Raw genomic sequence first — 18354 nt, 5'->3', positions numbered from 1 at the left:
AAAAGGTTGTACAGGACAAAACGGGATGGACAATACTGACGAACTGAAGACAAAATAGCAGACAGGAACGCAAAACAGAGACAGAAACAGTAACAGAACAACAGAAACAACATAAACATAAACAGCGATGTTCGGCAGAAGCATGCCAAGAGAAACAGAAGACAGTTGCTGGGGAAAGTGAAATTTTGACGCCTTAAAGAAAGACAAGAAAATAGAAAATAGAGGGATATATGAAACGAAGTAGCATACGGAAAGTCAACTACTAGACGCTATGGGTAAAATGGCATAGATGACAACATTGCAAACATCCAGGGGAAAAATACCATTTATTCTTCGAATAGGGGACAAAGTAAACAGGTTAGTATATAAAAAAAAGGCCAAAAGGTTAATTCAGTATTGTAGAGTCATACGATTGCAATAAAAAAGACTTCAGTCTTCTCTTGAAAGAGTATATAGATGGAGCATCTTTTAAGTCATGATTCAAAGAATTCCAATAATTTGGGCATACATAAATAAGTGTGTTTTTAGCAAAAATCGTTCTTAAAAGAGGTAAATGAAATTTATGAAATGATTGATTTTTGAGGAACATAGAATCAAAAATAGATTCCCTGCAATTCGCCCCGATCAGAGACATGTGTCACACTTCCCTGCCCTGTTCACCCATTTTCAAATCTTCCTTGTCCAAACGACATAAACCCAGTCAGTCATGTTAACCTCAAGGCTAGATTAAAAAAGAAATTAAAAAACCAGGCTCTCTAACTCACCGATACAGTAATCCGTATTATAATCTTAGATGTGAGTAGAGAGCTCGCTAAAGTTTAAAGGCAGCTTTTTGTCGACTTCACGTCTTGTTATCCTAAGAATGTGTCTTGGCGAGTTAAAAACAAATCAAACAAACGTCAAATTGTCTTCTATAACGAGGCACCAGACAGAGTTTTAACAAGTACCCCCTCCTTTCCTTCTGTGCATTTGTCGGCCTAATGAAGGCGGCAAGGAGAGTATATTGCAGTAAGTTGCATTTTGTTGCCTATGGACTTATACATGTACCTGCCCACTTACCTTGTTAACATAGTCCCGCCCCGTCAAGACGTATGCCATGCCGTTCAGGGTGAAGGTAAGGTCAGGAAGAGCGTCAATATTACTGCAGGGAATGACGTACTATCGAAGCAAATAACCATAGAGATAACATGATCAAGAACATAGAATGGCAAACTAAAACAGTATGATTGATTTATGATTTTAATTTGCCATTAATGCCAAGTATGCCCAGCATCACAAAACCACTGAGATACGAACAACATTTTTTTTTGCTACTGACATAGAAACAAATTATCAATGAGATTAACAGTTTCAGATTATGTATATATATATATATATATATATATATGTGTGTGTGTGTGTGTGTGTGTGTGTACATATGAATATATATATATGTATATATATATGTATATGTATATATGAATATATATGTGATAAAAACCTAAAATGGCAATAGGATCTTAGGTTTTTATCACATATATTCATATATACATATATGAATATATGTACATATGTATATGTATATATGAATATATATAATAATACATACAATTTCTATAGCGCCATTCTCCACTTTAATTAAATTCGAAGCAAAAAGACTGAAGATGCAAGTACAACACCGTAATAGAAGAAGATGAAGAAGCAGAAAAAAAAAAGGACATGAAAGTCTGTCTTCAAAAGGGACTGGTCTTCAGAATGCACTGCTAAACAAATAGGATTTTAGATTACTCCTAAATGATGTTATGGAACTTGAGTTTTTCAGCTCACGTGGAAGTGAATTCCACAGTGTTGGTCCAGCGTGAGCGAAAGCTCGTTCCCCCCAAGATTTCCTAGAAAACGGAATATGTAAGAGACCTGAAGTTGAGGATCGAAGAGATCGTGGAGGTTGGTATTGACGAAACAAACAAACATTGCAATCAGGAGCTGTTCCCTCAATAACGTGATAAACCAAAAGAAGTATCTTAAACCGAATACGCTCCTGTACAGGTAACCAATGAAGACTCTCCAGGATAGGGGTGATATGACTGTTTACGTGACAAAGAAACAATACGGGCAGCGGCATTTTGTAGCTTTTGTAATTGGGCAATTCGTGAGTTTGGTAGATTGAAAAACAAACCATTACCGAAATCAAGGCGTGAAGAAATAAGTGCATGAACAAGTTTTTCCGTTGCAGAGCGAGTCAAATACCTGCGAATAAAACCGATATTGCGCAATTGATAACGGACTGATTTAGAAATGTTGGTGATTTGATCAGACATGGCCATGTGAGAGTCAAACATAACACCCAGATTGCGACATGACTTTGACAGAGGGATATCGTTACCTACAATTGAAATAGAATTAATATCCAACTTTTTCAAGTGAGATTTAGAGCCAAAAAGGATAAATTCACACGCCAACAGAGCCTTGAGGTACACCACAGCCTAATGGCTTTGAGGACGATGTGACACCATTCAAAAGAACAGACTGTGAATGGTGTGATAAGTATGATTTAAACCATTCGAGAGCCTGTCCCTGTATACCCAAACTTGTAAGTGTATTGACAAGAATTCTGTGATCTACAGTGTCGAAGGCCGAAGACAGATCCAACAGTACCATTGCTGTGACGGATCCGGAATCCATTTCCCTTAAAATATAACTAGAAACATTCATCAAAAGTGTCTCCACACTATGGTGAGGGCGATAAGCTGACTGTAAAGGATCGAATAGACCATGTTCCAGCATATAGGCTGAGAGTCTCGAAAACACAACTCTCTCTAAAATCTTGAACAAAAATGGGAGATTGCATACAGGGCGATAGCTTGTCAGTGATTCCTTATCCAATGATGTTTTTTTTTCAGTAAAGGACGGATCAGACCTTTCTTTAAAGATAAAGGTACGGTAGATTGCTCGATACTGAGGTTAACAATTTGAGAAATAATCGGGGCGAACGATGGTGCGCTGTCCTTTAAGAGAATGGCTGGAACCGGATCCAATGGACAGGATTTAGGAGGCAATTTACGAAGAAGAAGAAGGATTTCATCAGTAGTTGTATGTTGGAAGGTTTCCAGTGTGGAAGAGGTGACAGGTTCAGATTCAGACAATACAACATTACAATTGAAATTAAAATTATCTCGGATTTTTTCAACTTTCGAATGAAAAAACTGACTAAAAGTTTCAGCCATGGCACAGCCATCGACATGTTTGGGCAATGGAGATGACTGTTTGCGGTTCAAAAGTCGATTGGCGACATTGAAAAGCTTTTTATGATCATCTCCGCAGTATATATAAATATATATATATATATATATATATATATATATATATGGGTGAAAACGTTGAACGATGTACAATTGGGCAAATCAGGGGTCAAAATTAAAAAACGTCACTCACTGATATAAATATATCTCAGTCAAATGTCATTGATATCAGCTTTCTTGGAAACCCGATTATACTGGGATATCTCCAAGGGTGTTGTTTTTATTCAAGATTAGATAGAACTGTGACATATTGGCGAACGTCTCTGACTAAAATAAACATTGTTTTAGTGAAAATTCAAATGAAGGGTAGAAAAAGATTCAAATGAATATATTTTCATCTTGTTCATGCTTTTGAAGACTGTGTTAATTTGTTCCTATGATTGTTTACCTCCTGTGAAGTATACAAAAGCCAATACACACGGAAGTTAAAGTAAAAGTGGAGTTTTTGTCATTTAAGCAGAGATTTTTATATTCTTATCTTCACTTTCATCTCATTTGAACAAAACATATAGCAGGGGTCTCATTTGTTTAAATGTTAATGTTCACTAGATACTAATAATGAATTTAGTGCATTTCGTTTGGTCAAATCCCCATAAAAGCCCTTTACAGATGCTGAAAGTAAGCCATGTTTTGATCAGAGACGTTCAGGTTTCACTCATAGACGTTCCTCAGACATAGACAATAAAAACGATGTCCTCTGATCCATAATTACGAGGTTTTTGAACAAACAACATTATTCTTTTATTGAACACATGTTTATCTTTTGTGAACAATTCAGAATGGTAATTTCAACTTGAATTATTTTTCATAATAACCGATTGTAACTACAAACCTCCAAATTGTAAGAGGAATTTCGATTTCTACTCCAAAAATCAACAACAAACCTGTCCTTGTTATATTATTCATATCATACAACACTTTTGAATGGCAGACCAATAAAAATTACATGAAATACATGCAATTTTGACTACCTTACCTAAATTATTTGTTTATATCAGAGACATTTGATTTTCCATCAGGGACGTTTCGGCTGTAAGTTATCACTAGAATTAAACACCAAACTCCCTATTTTAAAAGATGCTCGTACCTCAACATTCCACATTCATTGAGATATCATTTACCGAGGCATATGTCAAGGAATGTTTTTGTTTATGATGACCACTACTTTGTATTTCACCTTCGGTGTATGCGAAGGTGTGCCCACATGCTATCAATATTGTATATGTTTTATTTCAAATGTAGTCCAAATCTATAACAAAGGTAAACACGAATTTACTAATACTATTTTAATTTGACCACTATACCTCAAATATGATTGTATGTGTATGTCAGGCCAGTTCGGATTTTTATTAGGGACCGTACCTGGGCCACTGTTATGATGTTGTCTCAGAAATCTGTAATTAACCTATACTCATCCTAGAAGCATCAAATTCCGCCGTGCTTTTTTGTATACTATGGCAGATATAAATTGTAAACGCCAAACTCAAAGAATATCAACGGTGTGGTACAGCAAACGTTTGACCAAAAATGAACTGAAAACCTCTTTCAAGAGGTTGACAATGATAACATTACAATACCACATTTTACCTGTCACATCGGTGGGGATTATCAATCCTTCTTTCTACTCGAAGGCGATACATAAGTATAGTGTTGTAGAGGAAACTAGGTAAAGGGACATTCTTATTAGACATTGTCTTGTTTCATCATAGATGTAAGTATTTTTCCTTTTCTCATGCATTTGGCTTACAAACCTAAAAAAAAAAATAATATCACTAGAACATCTCACCTTACTTCTAAGAGAAAAGGAGTCATTACAGGGAAATTCAGCCCAAATATGAGCTAGCCGCTGATAAGAAAGAATAAAATCTTACGGGCTCAAGAAAAAAAATAATGAAGTTATGACATTTTGAAGTTTCGCTAATTTTTTCAGGAAACAGTTTTTGAACGGTCATTATGAATATGCTAATGGCAAATTAAGCTTGTCATTCCCTCACAACTTGCCATAATGTTTGCACATAAACTTTTGAAATTTTCAGTTTTTCATTCAAGCATAATATGCCCGAGGCTTTAATCCGGGTATATCTAACTGATTACTATTCTGAAGGTAATCAACCAGGAATAGCATCATGTTTCAGATTTCAAAGACAGAAAAATTGAATTTTCGTTATTTTTTGTACACGATCAATGGAAAATTGTGAGGTTATGACATGGTTAGCTCACTTATTTGCATATTCTTATCAACTGTACGAGAACTTGTTTGCAGAAATTAGCAAAACTTCAAAAAGGCAGTTAATTAAGGGTGCAATTAAGCACAATTTAGGGTGCAAGTATGCACCGCAGGTGTGCTGCTATTGCTACAAATTAGGTGCAAATTTGAACATTTATTTCTTAGCGTGTAAGCCTCAGATTTCACAGCCTCAAAAGCAAACGTAGTGATGTGCATGAAAAACAGAGTCCGCATTATAACATTGAATTGTATTTCCTCTCCACTTGGTATTCCATGTCCTCAATCAGTGCATGGTACCGACTGCGTCGCTTGCTACCTGAAACAGGGGTTGGGATAGTCATTATTTTGTAAACAGATGGCACCTCCAAGATGTCCGTCCGGTCTTGCCAGTACCACGGCCGTTGTCTGGAACTTGTAGGCTCCATGAACATGACTGAGCCTAAAGATCCTGAGCAGGACGAAATTCTAATATTCGGAGCATTTAAAATCCATCCGGTCTTCCCATCTTGCTGTAAGAAAAAAAAAAGATAGAGTTAAAATGATATTAAAATAAATTTATCATGCACTGGAAGAACAATGTACGCACAAATGAACGTCTCTGATCAAAATCATAAAATCAACATTGTTTTTAGATTGCGTAAATTACCTAGAACGATGTATGTATACGAGGGCCATATACTGTGGAATAATGAAAGATCTACTCCTTATTGTAGTAGTTGAAAATGTGTAAAACGTTCAATGTAACGTCTCTGACGTAAACATCTTTGTTTATCAGTACTTAATGGGTTTGATTTTTACAAGACATTGGCATTATATTTGGATTGAGGAACCAATGTGCTGCAAACATAGGCACCAATTCGCCATGGTGGGTCATTGATATTGGTTTGAGAGCAGATCCTATTTGTTCAGAGAACGTCTCTGACCTAAACCTGTTTTTCTTACATTTCTGCCTCTCTCACAAAAAATACGTAAACTAAAGTGACTACTACATAATAATCATAGACTATTGACCTATTACTAGTCATAAAACATATTTTCTGTCCTGGCAATGTGTTTACACTTGCTCAATCAACAGAAAATCTTAAATTTGAAACTCTTTTACATATTTCAACATCTTTCAGGAAGCTTCATTTTTCTTAATATTACAACACGCCCGTGTTAACTTGGTTCTACTTGTTCCTATAATACTAACTGAGCCCATCCAGACATAAATTTACTTTAATGTTCTCATAATTTGTATAGCGGATGTCTTTATTTCATGAAACAGTAATTTTCAGAGACGTTTTTCATTTTGCTCAGAGACGTGCGGTCTTTGATTTTCGTGCAGATTCTTACATATTTACTGTCTGTCCTTTTTTAATTTACCTCTAATCCAAAGATTAAAATACATAATTTCACAAATGATATTGATTGGCAAATCTACGGAATAATAATTCTAATAAATCGGCACAAACACCAGGAAAGTTTTTGTTATTACTCACATTTTCAAGATTTATGGGCATATCTGTCGTTGAACTGTGCTGACTCGATTCCAGGATGGCTCGTCAGTGCGTAAAATAAGCACGCAAATAAAGTATCATGCAGTGCGAAAGTGTCAGATGAGGGAATATCCCTTCAGAGACTTTCAATCAGGGACATTCGTTTTGATCAGAGACATTCGCCAAGTCGGGATTTCAACCAGAACTCACTTTTGTGGACAGTATGCTACTAAAGTTGCCAATCATCATAGTCGCCTGGCTCACACTGACATACTAATAACCACTTTTTATCTCAAGCATAATCCACTTTCATTAATGACACCATTAAACAACTGAACATCTCTGATGGTTATTCAGTATAATTTTCTTTAATGAGCCACCACACGATTATTTCACACAGCTCATTCACAAATTTTGATGGAATGGTAGTATGGATAAGACGCTAAATAAATATGGCCTTACATGTTTTCATAGTCATCCTGAATTTTTGGCGTCAAGGAAAAGATAATTCATTCAGAGACGTTCTTTTTCAGACATAAGTGAATTCAACGTTTCCTGATAAGATAAATAATACACACGTTCATGGCAGAAGTACTTGATTAAATAGTTGAAGTGTGTAGGCTTACTCACAAGGAAAAACAAAGCTTTAGAATTGCATTAGAACAAAAATTAAGACGTGTGATTCTGGGATTTTTTCCCAAAATATGCATTTTTGTCAATTTTTTCAGCTTCAAGGCATTATTTTTTAAAGAAAATGCAGTAAGAACACTACAAAGTATATATTTTCTGAAAGGTACAACCCTCCCCTACCAAATGATACCTAAAACCATGAAAAACACCCCCAGGTGACAATTTTACAAGGGTTTGAATATCGAAAAGCCCGAAAATGGCCAATTGTACATCGTTCAACGTTTTCACCCATATATATATATATATATATATATATATATATTAGGTGTACATGACTCATTCAAATTTCACACTTCTTAAATGCCAAAATAGACGAAAACTATATAATGATGTCTTTTAGCAAGGGGGACCTTGAGGCTTAGGGGTGATTGGAGAGCACTTACAGTCACGTTTTATTGTGTTTGGATCGAATGAGAAAAACGGAACCACTGTGAAGGGCTCGTTGATTCAGCCACAACTTGGTACACTTCATAACAACATTCATGACAACTGTAAGGTACCAAAGTTACTACTGTCTGTATCTATTGGTTTTTCTGTCACATATATTCTGTGTGCGGAACGAAAAAAAAATCTTAACGAAGAAAAAAAAAGAATTCCAGTTAAAATGAAGCAGATTTAGCAGAAGTAGATGTAATACACGTCAACAAATCTTGAAGACTGTAAATATGGAGTTTAAATAATATACAGCGACGACTATTACCTCTCATCAATTGAATGAAACACAGTGCTTGAAAATCCCTTTCAGGAATCGATGCCATGTTGTTCATGAAACTGAAGAGAAATTAAATAATTTATTTACTCTCTCTTTAAAACACTTAATGACTATGCTTCAAACATAACGGGAAAATGCGTTTACATTACAACTCGTTTGTAGAGTCACACCTGTTCGTACGTGGGGTGCAGGACCGGGTTAAATGGTGACAACCCCCTCCCGGATTATAGACTGAAAGAATATAAGGACAAAATTTTGGAAATTCATAATTGTTGTGATTTTCGTTCCCTTTTTTCGATTTTTTACAAGCCCCTATACCCCCTCCCGCTGCCCCTGATATTGTTGTGTTCCACGTACCTCCCCGTATTGGGTTTCAATAGCGCCGAGTTTCTCCACGAAGCCGTCGATGAGGGGGCTAGGCACGCCCACAGTCGAACAACCAGTGTCAACTGCTGCCTGGTAATGTGCGCTGAATTTGCTGGACCCGAGGGTTACGCTGTAAATAGAATGCCAACACAAGTGTGCAAACGATAAGATAACAAATGATGTAGTAAAGTAGAAGATTCAAACTATTCCTTAAAAAATCAAAGGAGAAGTATAAAGTAACGATACACTTGGAATTTTGAAGTAACTACAAATCACTATTTTCTACCTATTTGTACTGCATGGTCTGAATTGCAGTTTTGAATAGCAGAACAATGTTCACGAATAAACATAGAATAAAGCACAAAAACTAGGAAAATGTCAGCAGTATCGCAAAAATTAATGAGCCGAGATCATGGTCAGTCAGTATCCACAATTAACTTTTGTTTCCTTGGGCTATTTTTACCATTCTCTAATCTAATAATATTCACGACTAATTTCGGCCCTCCACGGCCCATTTCTGGTCTCTATAGTCCGGAAGATCACATATTAGCGAGCTTTAAATCTCCGACCCTAACGCTAAGACGACGCTTATTATAGGCAAAATTGTGTTCTGCACGTTGTCTTCTGATAGCGTTCGCGTCTCGAATCTTAAGCTCGCTCATATTCAAATGAAACGTGACGTCACGTATGCCACATCTGACTTCTCATTTATCACCTGTCCACGTTGATCTGCCACTGTCCTTGAAGAGACACGTTTATGTAGTTGAAATCTCCAGTGTAGCGAAGAGGGTCTGCTCCGCCGAAGACAACCTCACCTCCAGGATGATCAGAAGGGTTCCTATGCAAAGTGAACACGGTGTGAAGGAGAAAGGATACAATAATGCCAGTTATTCCATAATCATGTTGAAATTCGACGAAAATTCTATAGAGGTTCATCCTAGATATCTGTGTCGTACCAGTATAGTAAGTTTCTTATTAAAGCTACTCAATCAAAGGATCCCGAAGACCAAATAGAAATGAGGATTGAGTTAAAGCAGCATTATTGAATAAAGATATCAGCAAAAGATGAAGAAAATGGGAGAATCCATTCAAAATATTGATCACTTTTTTCAAGTTTCGGTGCCGTCATTACCGCCAATTGCATTTTGGATAACAATTTAAAGAAAATATTAGGAAATTCTCTACAATTTCATTTTTCACGAAAAATATACGGTTCATCGACTTGTTACTAACATAATTATGTTAAGGGTGTACTATTCGCCCTGTTTCTGAAAGAGGTAAACGAAAATATCTTTCATTACGCTGTTGAATTGTATAGTTGTATAGCGTCCCTTTCATTCCTGGCCGTACGCGGGGGGGGGGGGGGGGGGGGGGGGCAGTTTCCCCTCCTAATATTTTCAGACGATCTATCAAAGTGCAAAAATGTCATTTACATTGGCTCTAATGCATTCAAATTTTGAGCGAAAGGACACGTGACTGAAGTCAGACCATTTCTTTTCTCGAAAAGGTATTCATGTTCATAAGTAGTGTATTCGATTTTACATTCTATCGACATGTTACACTGTAATATTTATAAATATATTATGTCTTTAAGTGTTTTCCTTATTATCCAATTTCACAATGTAATGATACGTATTATACTCTACTGGCTGGAAAGGGAAAACCCAGATGAGATATGTTATTTGTCCAAAGGATATAAGTATTTTACAGGACAAGCTCGGGACCCCCGACCGTTGACACTAAAGAATCTACAATCGACCCTATCACAACAATGAGTTGTTATCGTAGCTATATAGCGTAAAGAAACAGCCTATCTACTAGTTTGCTGCATGATACAATTAACTGTATTCCAAATTCTATGTAAAGACATACAACGAAGATTGTTCTGGTAACCAGAGACACCCAGTGCCCGAGGTTTTGAGAGCAACTAGTCGGTTGCATTATGTCCCGGAATTATGTATATTGGAATTCATACAATGTCGTATACGCCAATTGGCGACTTTGGTTACCCTATGTAGGGTACTGTACAGCGAATCAATTTGAATGTCGACTGGCGATTTCGGATGCCCCATCTAAGAAATTAAATAACCTATCAATACTTTTTCATGCACTACATGCAAAATTGGGTGACTTCTCTTTTCTTTTTATCTTCACAAAGTGCGAGATTGAACGGGAAAAACCAGCATCATACTGGCTGTTCACCCACATACATGTAATTAGACGCAAATTCTTTGTATGGGGGGGGGGGGGAAACATTTCTGTGATTGAGTGAGAACAGTACAAGGAAGCGTTAGGTCACTCACCTGGCGAAGTAGAATGAAAAAACGGGATCGTGAATGAGTCCATGTTTGACGAGGTTGTCGAACACGGGCATTTTGCTAACTTCGGCGGAGTTCGGATACCCCAATCCCAAAATCCCGTCGTACCTCGCATTGAGAAAGGGGAGACACGCCATTGAGGTAGTTTCTCCAAAGAACTGTTTTTTCAAGGTCATGCCAGCAATCTAAAAATTAAAATGATTAAAACACGCGTGTCTGTCATAAGTGCCATTGACATTGAATCATAGCGTGGTTTAAGATCTGTAGGCTGGTTTGTTGGAAGAGAATATGATTATCATGATATCGGTGACCCGAATACACGAGTGCGAGCCAGGGATGGATATAATATAAACTCTTCGTAGCCAGGATCATTTTAAATCAATTGTATGCTGCTTGGTTGTCACCGACACATCACAACAGTGAGAGAAACGCTGTGAGAACAGTGAGAAAATCACTTTTATCCGAAGTGAAATTTCCTCTGAATATGAAGAAAGTAAAGGACTGAAACAAGCATTACAACACAGGAAGATTAAAGATTTAGCATTTTTTCTATGAATCTCAAAACGTTAATGATAGGTAGTACAGTGTCTAATTCAAGACATGAGGTTTTTTTAAAGTCTCTGTCCATTACGATGCCGTGAAGGGAATAAGTTTTATACAGGGAGCAATATTCTGGCATACATGTGCATATTTTCCGATTCATTCATTCTTTTATTTTCCGCAAATCACATCTACAGATCAAAAAATTGTAATGAAATCTTATGTACCTAGAATAACCGTTACACAAGTTACATGATATCAGTTTGTACAATCAGCAGATGCTCGTTGGGGTTGCTCACCGCAACAGTATCTTGGCTTACGAAACCTTCACAGTAACAGATGATGTATGACACAGACCATTTGGTGCCATTTGCAACGTACGTTGACGACTTGGAACTGTTATACGTGTGATGTCGTCCTGTGGAAAAAAAAATCATAAACCTTTAGCTGATAAAAAAGAAAAACAAAACCACGTCTTCTTGCTCATTGTATAAGATGATTGGTTGACTGATAGGAGTGGGTAAATGTTTGTAGAGGAGTGTAAGACCTTTTGATGGTGTCTTTACCCTGCTAAAGAAAATATTTTAACCTACATGTATTTAAGTTTGATGGGGAAAAAATCAGGTACTTTTCATTGCGAACTAATTCAAAACTTTGACAATGGAATGCGAGTTTCCAAGTGAAAACTGTCCTGCAAACCAATTTATATTTTGCACATCTGCCCGGGAGCTACGCGCTGGTGATATCCGTTATTCCAAAGGTTTGTTAATCCCAAAGTGAAATAAGGTTCCCTTTTCCGAAGATCTGTTTATCCAAAATCGGAAAAAAAAACCTCATTATTGTAATAATGTTTGCAATCAGAAAATGGAATAATGTTCGTTAATGCGAAAATAAAAAGAAGGTGGTACTGCGACGTACCTGAATGCTCAGGTGAAACCTATACCACTGAATACACCACGTCATTCAGCGAGTCATGGCACTTTTCCTGTAATCATCGGTGCGTATAGAACATAACGTATTATAAGCAGAGAAACGGGGTACAGACACTTACTGATCCAGCCGGATTCTTGGGAAAATGAGGAAGAGGGAACCCAAAGATCACTGCTGCCCGTATCAAATACAATGTTGAACATTTGTGGCGGTGTTCCAATTGATATAGATCCATAGTACTGGATCTTGATCATGTGACAGAAAAGGTGGTAAAGCAGGTTAAGTATACAAGCGAGAAGACCCTATATCATTTAATCGAGTTTTGCAGGTGTAGGTATTATTTCAAACTTCAGTGTCAAGGTATCCTGTAAAAAAATATTGTTCGTGTCAGTATGCTTTTACTTTAATGTACAGAGTGTAAGTTGAGGACATTAATTTGAACAAAATGAAAATAAGCCTCCATAGATACTTTTAGAGCTATATTCACCGTCAAATTTAACTTTTTTTAGGAAACTCAATAACTCGACATTATCTAAAACTGACTTCAAAATGACTTAGATGACCAAACCCAATGAAAAAGGTTGATTGTCATGTGATTGTGGAAAAGTTCATGCGAGCTGGTCATGTCAACTTATGATCAAGTCTCGATCAACTTAGAAAAAAATGGATGCTAGAAAAAAAAGTAAGATAATACAAAATGTGGATTCACTTGTATACCACATTGTATGATGTGATGACGTATTACTAAAAATGTAGAAAATATGTATACAATGATAAACGATAATGTTATGTGGATTTGACGAAAGTACATCACGATAGTCAGTAAGGTTGATAGCCAGGGAAGAGGCAGAACGACTGTGGCCTGACGTCATAGTGGCTCTGGCAGTTGGAGTCTGGTTTAGGAGTCTCTTGTTGGCCATCTGCCCTCGATCCGAGTCCTTCTTGTGGAGGGGAATCCTATAATAGAGGAGGAAGGGGTGAGATTATGCTACTATTGATTCCAGGAAATCACCTGCACGAGTTATTAACGTCGAAGAAGTCTTTGTTGAACCGATACATGCAGTTTTAGGTACTTAATGTTAAGGAACAAGCTGATGATGTATGCAGATTAAACGTAGTTTTTCTTTTATCTTTTTGAATACTGAAGAGTCAGACAATTAAGAACAGACGAGATCAATTAACATATCCGGCATTCAAATTTGTATCACATGGCGGTATTTACTGATCGAATGCAGACTATAAAAAAAAATCGATAATCATCGCGCAAGTATACAGCGAAATTAGAAATATCGGTAAAACAATCAGTCAGTGTTTGAATTAAGAATGGACACATGACGTTTAAAGTGTTGGTTGTTTCTGTGTTCCGCCTTCCTGCAACCATTCGAGGTGCCAACAATATGAAGATATATATACAATTTCTCCAGAAGTCTTGGAGAATCCACCCCCCCCCCCTCGAAATGCCTTATGTAAAGGAAATGTAAGTGTCATAAAAAAGAACGTGCACTTAGAGCTATGCTCTTTGACAGTTGAATTAAAAAAAGACACGCAAAAAGCAAATCTCATACAACTCTGAAACAGAAAGGGACTGAAATACTCACATATCATACTTCTGTAAGATGTATTTTAGAGTCTTGCCAATTTCACGAGCATGCACTTACTGCTGCCGACAATGTAATGACTCTAGATATGTCAACAGAATGTGCCTTACATAATATCATAAATCATGAACTATAATATTCGTTAGAAACAGCACTTGTTTCATATCACAAGACCATGCCAAGTGTAATGAAGTATTACAATCGTACCTGAAAAGTTCCCCATTTATCGCTCCGATCAACATCAGCAGAGTTACAAACGTCTCCATCTCCTTTAATACAACGTCAGAACATGCAGCTCCGCAGGAGAACGAGGGTCTGGGTTTCAGTCGGAGAGACAAGGAAATGTAGGTAATGACCGGTGTGAAAGAGATTCGCTAACTTATCTTTGGACTCCTGTGTCAGCTCTCGTATAAAAATCATACCATGAGGACTGGATCTCTCATTTCATCAAACGCAGATCGAGGGCAGGCCCATAGGCCTATTGTCGACAAGCGGACGAAGGTCAATTTGAACAAGCAAGCGGCATAATTCGAAAGCAGAAAAGTGCAAAAGCGCATGGGAAAAGTCACTGGCAGATTTGCATCAGGTACATGCATCATTGTCTGCCCTTCCTTTCAAATCTAGGTATTTTTTCACAGTTTCTGAAAAAGTTTGAAATAATATGTGTACACGTGTGTATGTGTGTGTTGGGATGTGCATGTGTGTAGATGTAGGTACTGTAAAATATCTGGGCGTCGAATGGCACCAAAATGGATGTTAATTTTTTTTTTTTATTGATTGACCGAGAGCATAGGACTCTCCTTTATTCTTTCTACCTTTACAGTATATACAGTTAAAAAAGACGAAATATAACATAGTTCACAATACAATTCACAAAGGGATGACATAGGTCATCATGCAATAACCTATAGTACCAAGTCAGACTTTTGAAAAAGTCAGACTTCAAAAAAAAAGAAGAACAAGAACAAGAGGGGAGAAGTGAAGTAAAGTGAAAGAAAAAGGTGTCCCGTAAAAGCCTCGAGGGCTTGCAGTGATGGGATCACCTGACTATAAAGAGTTGGAAAACACGCAAAATAACAGAAAATGCAATGCAGTGTTGGGTAAATTAGACAAATAGGGGATCAAGTGTGAAGAAATGTGAAACTAATATTTAGCGAGGAGAAATATTTCAAGTTGTTTTTTAGAAGACCTGTTAAATTGTGAATTTCGAATACTGGACGGTAGTGAATTCCAAATGACCGGACCAAGGTGACGAACTGATTTTGAATGGATGTTTGTTTCCATTTTCCAGCGGTGGAATTTGGATGACTGACGGGTGTTGTAACTATGCACTTTATCATTCAAACAAAACATTTCGGCGAGGTAAGGGGGAAGGCTCTTGGTAAAATACCTGTGCATCAAAGAAGTAACTTGTAAGACATTGCAGTCATGGACATTCAATGTGTGAAAGCGGTGGAACAATGGTTTTGACGGAGCAAGATAATGAGTGTTCGCGCAAACGCGGAGTGCTTTCTTCTGGAGTCGTAGCACTCTTGACACTTTAAAGGGATGTAACGAGGCCCATAACACATTACAATACATTATATGAGGTAAAATGAAAGCGTTGTATAATAACAAAAGGACATTACAAGGCAATATATTTTTCAGATTATTCATAACTCCGACAATCCGGGATATTTTACCACAGACAAAATTTATATGAGAATCCCACGTCAAAAATGCAGATGATGAGAGTCGCATTTTAACGGAGTGGGTGCGTGTGTGTGTGGGGGGGGGGGGGACATAGGTCTCTGTCCCTTACATTTTTGTAATTATCAATCAATTCAATGTCCCCTGCGGGATTTTCCTTCCAGTTCATTCATATAGGAGCCTACAGAGTGCACTTCTACTCGTCACACGCTGATTTGTATCCTTACTCATCAATGGCAGTAAGACTCTTCCAAATCTAACAAAGTCACCTTCCGAGATGATCCTCATTCGACTCCTAACGATGTATCTTTCTTTGTTGCTGAATCACGGCTTGTATACATCATACGAATCGCAGAAAACATTTGAAATTGTATTATAAATACACAAACATGCACACACGCACACACACACACACACACACACACACACACACACATATATATATATATATATATATATATATATATATATATATATATATCCTTGATTTAAAAAAGATCCAAGTACATGCTGTATCGAACACTAACAGTTTATTTCGGCACACAAATTGTCGAGAGATTCATTCTTTCTCAAGTGATGATACTTAGAGACCAATAACAATTAAATCATAACAATATTGCAAACTGTTATTATATGTAATATTGTCTGATAACTGGTAATCAGGGATCTTCTTAATTTGTAGTGGGTATTCCACTGATTTGCCGTGAGTTTCATGCCTATGCCGAAACAGTAAATCTAAAGTTGTTGGTTCACTTCTGAAATCTAGTTAAATTCAAACGTGTTGATAAATGCGTCGAATCTCTTCATTGTCTAAGTCTTGTGTGCATGTGTGAACACAAATCCTTATACAGGGTCACAACCTGTTCTAACGAGATTTGCCCGAATGTAGACCAATCAAGAACCGCGGAACTTGTCTTTTATTAATCGTGTGTGTGTATTTGTGTTTATGTGTGTTGGGGGAAGGGGTCATCCGACAGCTTGCCTAATAGCCCAAATCACAGTGAATATTTCAAAAGTAAATTATTTGTCGTTAATCTGACACAAGCTCAATTACTCACCAGGAGAGATAACACATCATGCCACGAATTGACCATTGACCCATGACTTTATAGTTTATACATGACAATATACTGACCCATGCCAAGTCAGTCCCCCCTAAACAGATCCTTGATTTGCGGTTGAGTGAGATTTCTACGTGACAATACCTCTCGTTTCCCAGATTATTGTCTTTCCTCCCAGGGTCTGGATATAGGCCAAACTCGAGAAAAGAATGGGGCGCGTGTCCGCTACATTTATTTACGGCACCCTATTCAACCGGGGAGGTTGGAGAACTCTCCCGCTGCCCTGGGTGAAAAAGGCCGATTATACCCCCAACGCTATATTGAGAGTTTCCATTTTGTTTCGACTCATGAAAAAAAAAACGGAGATAGAAAACTCTCAGTTTAAATGTGTCCCAAATTATTGTCTTTCCTTTCATGGTTTGGATAGGTCAAACTCGTGAAAAGAATTGAGCGCCTGTCCGCTACATTATACGGCACCCTGTTGAACCGGGGAGGTTGGAGAACTCTCCTGCTAACGTGGGTGAAAAAGAACGATTATCCCACCAACGCTATATTGAGAGTTTCTATTTGTATCGAGTCCTTAAATAACATGACGATAGAATCCTCTCAGTTTAAATGTGACCCAACTTATTTTCTTTCCTTCCAGGGTTTGGATAGGTCAAACTAGGCAAGAACTATATAGGCAGCTACTGATGTAGTCCACTTCCTGGACTGTATTCGTAGTGGTAAAGTATCACATGCAGTGCGCCCACCAAGGACGTTGTTGCGACACGGATTGTCGCCTCCTGCTCGGGGCGACAATCCGTGATGGGCGTTGGCGGCACGGATTGTCGCCCCCTACACGGATTGTCGCCCGCCCTCGAAGCACATTTTGCTGGGTAATATCGTTCTGGACATAATCATTGAAATACTAACACATAACTTACATGGCTACATCCATGCAAACATGCCATGTAAAAACTCATGGTGAGGTTTCAAGGAAGTGTGTATGTGCGCGTGCACATGATAATTTAGTGTCCGTTTGTGCGTGTGCGTGTGTGTGTGTGTGTGTGTGTGTGTGTGTGTGTGTGTGTGTGATGGAAGAATGTGTTTATTATGTCAGTTTTTTGCGTATGTGTTTTTTAGCTGCGCGTGGGGAGGGATACCTATATAGTAAGCTGTTGCTGGCATAAACATTGATATTGATTTTATCAGCAGCTTTGAATTTGATGAGTTTGTTTGGCAGATTTGTATATGAATTCGGAGTGGAGCTTGCGTGCGGGCGGATGCTGCTTTTCTGCATACGGTCCATTATGTCTTATTTATCAACATTGGGAAATCGTTTCATCAGGAAGGATGTGGTATCGGTTCGGGTGTGCGTCGGTATGTGGGAAGGGGGTTACATTTCGTTATTGCAAAAGTTTGTTATTCTGAAGGCTCATTCGTCCGAAGGCTCATTCGTCCGAAGGGTCATTATTCCGAAGGTTC

General features: G+C 37.7%; 1 protein-coding gene across 1 annotated transcript; it reads right to left on the bottom strand.

Annotated features, from left to right (window-relative positions):
* Positions 1–637: 637 nt before the first annotated feature.
* LOC139708419 (cathepsin D-like) lies at positions 638–14403 on the bottom strand. Its single transcript, XM_071620370.1, has 9 exons — positions 14345–14403; positions 13349–13496; positions 12661–12784; positions 11909–12027; positions 11055–11254; positions 9467–9589; positions 8743–8881; positions 1060–1158; positions 638–676 (listed from the first exon to the last, which is right to left on the bottom strand). The coding sequence occupies exons 1-9, from the start codon at positions 14401–14403 to the stop codon at positions 638–640; spliced, it is 1050 nt and encodes a 349-aa protein (XP_071476471.1).
* Positions 14404–18354: the final 3951 nt, after the last annotated feature.

The sequence above is a fragment of the Diadema antillarum genome, unplaced genomic scaffold (assembly GCF_040938485.1).
Source record: "Diadema antillarum isolate AM-2024a unplaced genomic scaffold, OU_Dant_1.0 seq00001334_RagTag, whole genome shotgun sequence".
In the NCBI taxonomy this organism is placed as follows: Eukaryota; Metazoa; Echinodermata; class Echinoidea; order Diadematoida; family Diadematidae; genus Diadema; species Diadema antillarum.
This window is presented reverse-complemented; position numbering and strand designations above follow the sequence as displayed.

Coding starts and splice junctions, on each gene's coding strand:
- LOC139708419 (XM_071620370.1), bottom strand. CDS start 14,403: ATGGAGACGTTTGTAACTCTGCTGATGTTGATCGGAGCGATAAATGGG. Junction 9,590..11,054: donor TTTTCATTCTACTTCGCCAG/GTGAGTGACCTA, acceptor CACTTTGCATAG/GAACCCTTCTGATCATCCTG. Junction 8,882..9,466: donor TGGCAGATCAACGTGGACAG/GTGATAAATGAG, acceptor TTCTATTTACAG/CGTAACCCTCGGGTCCAGCA.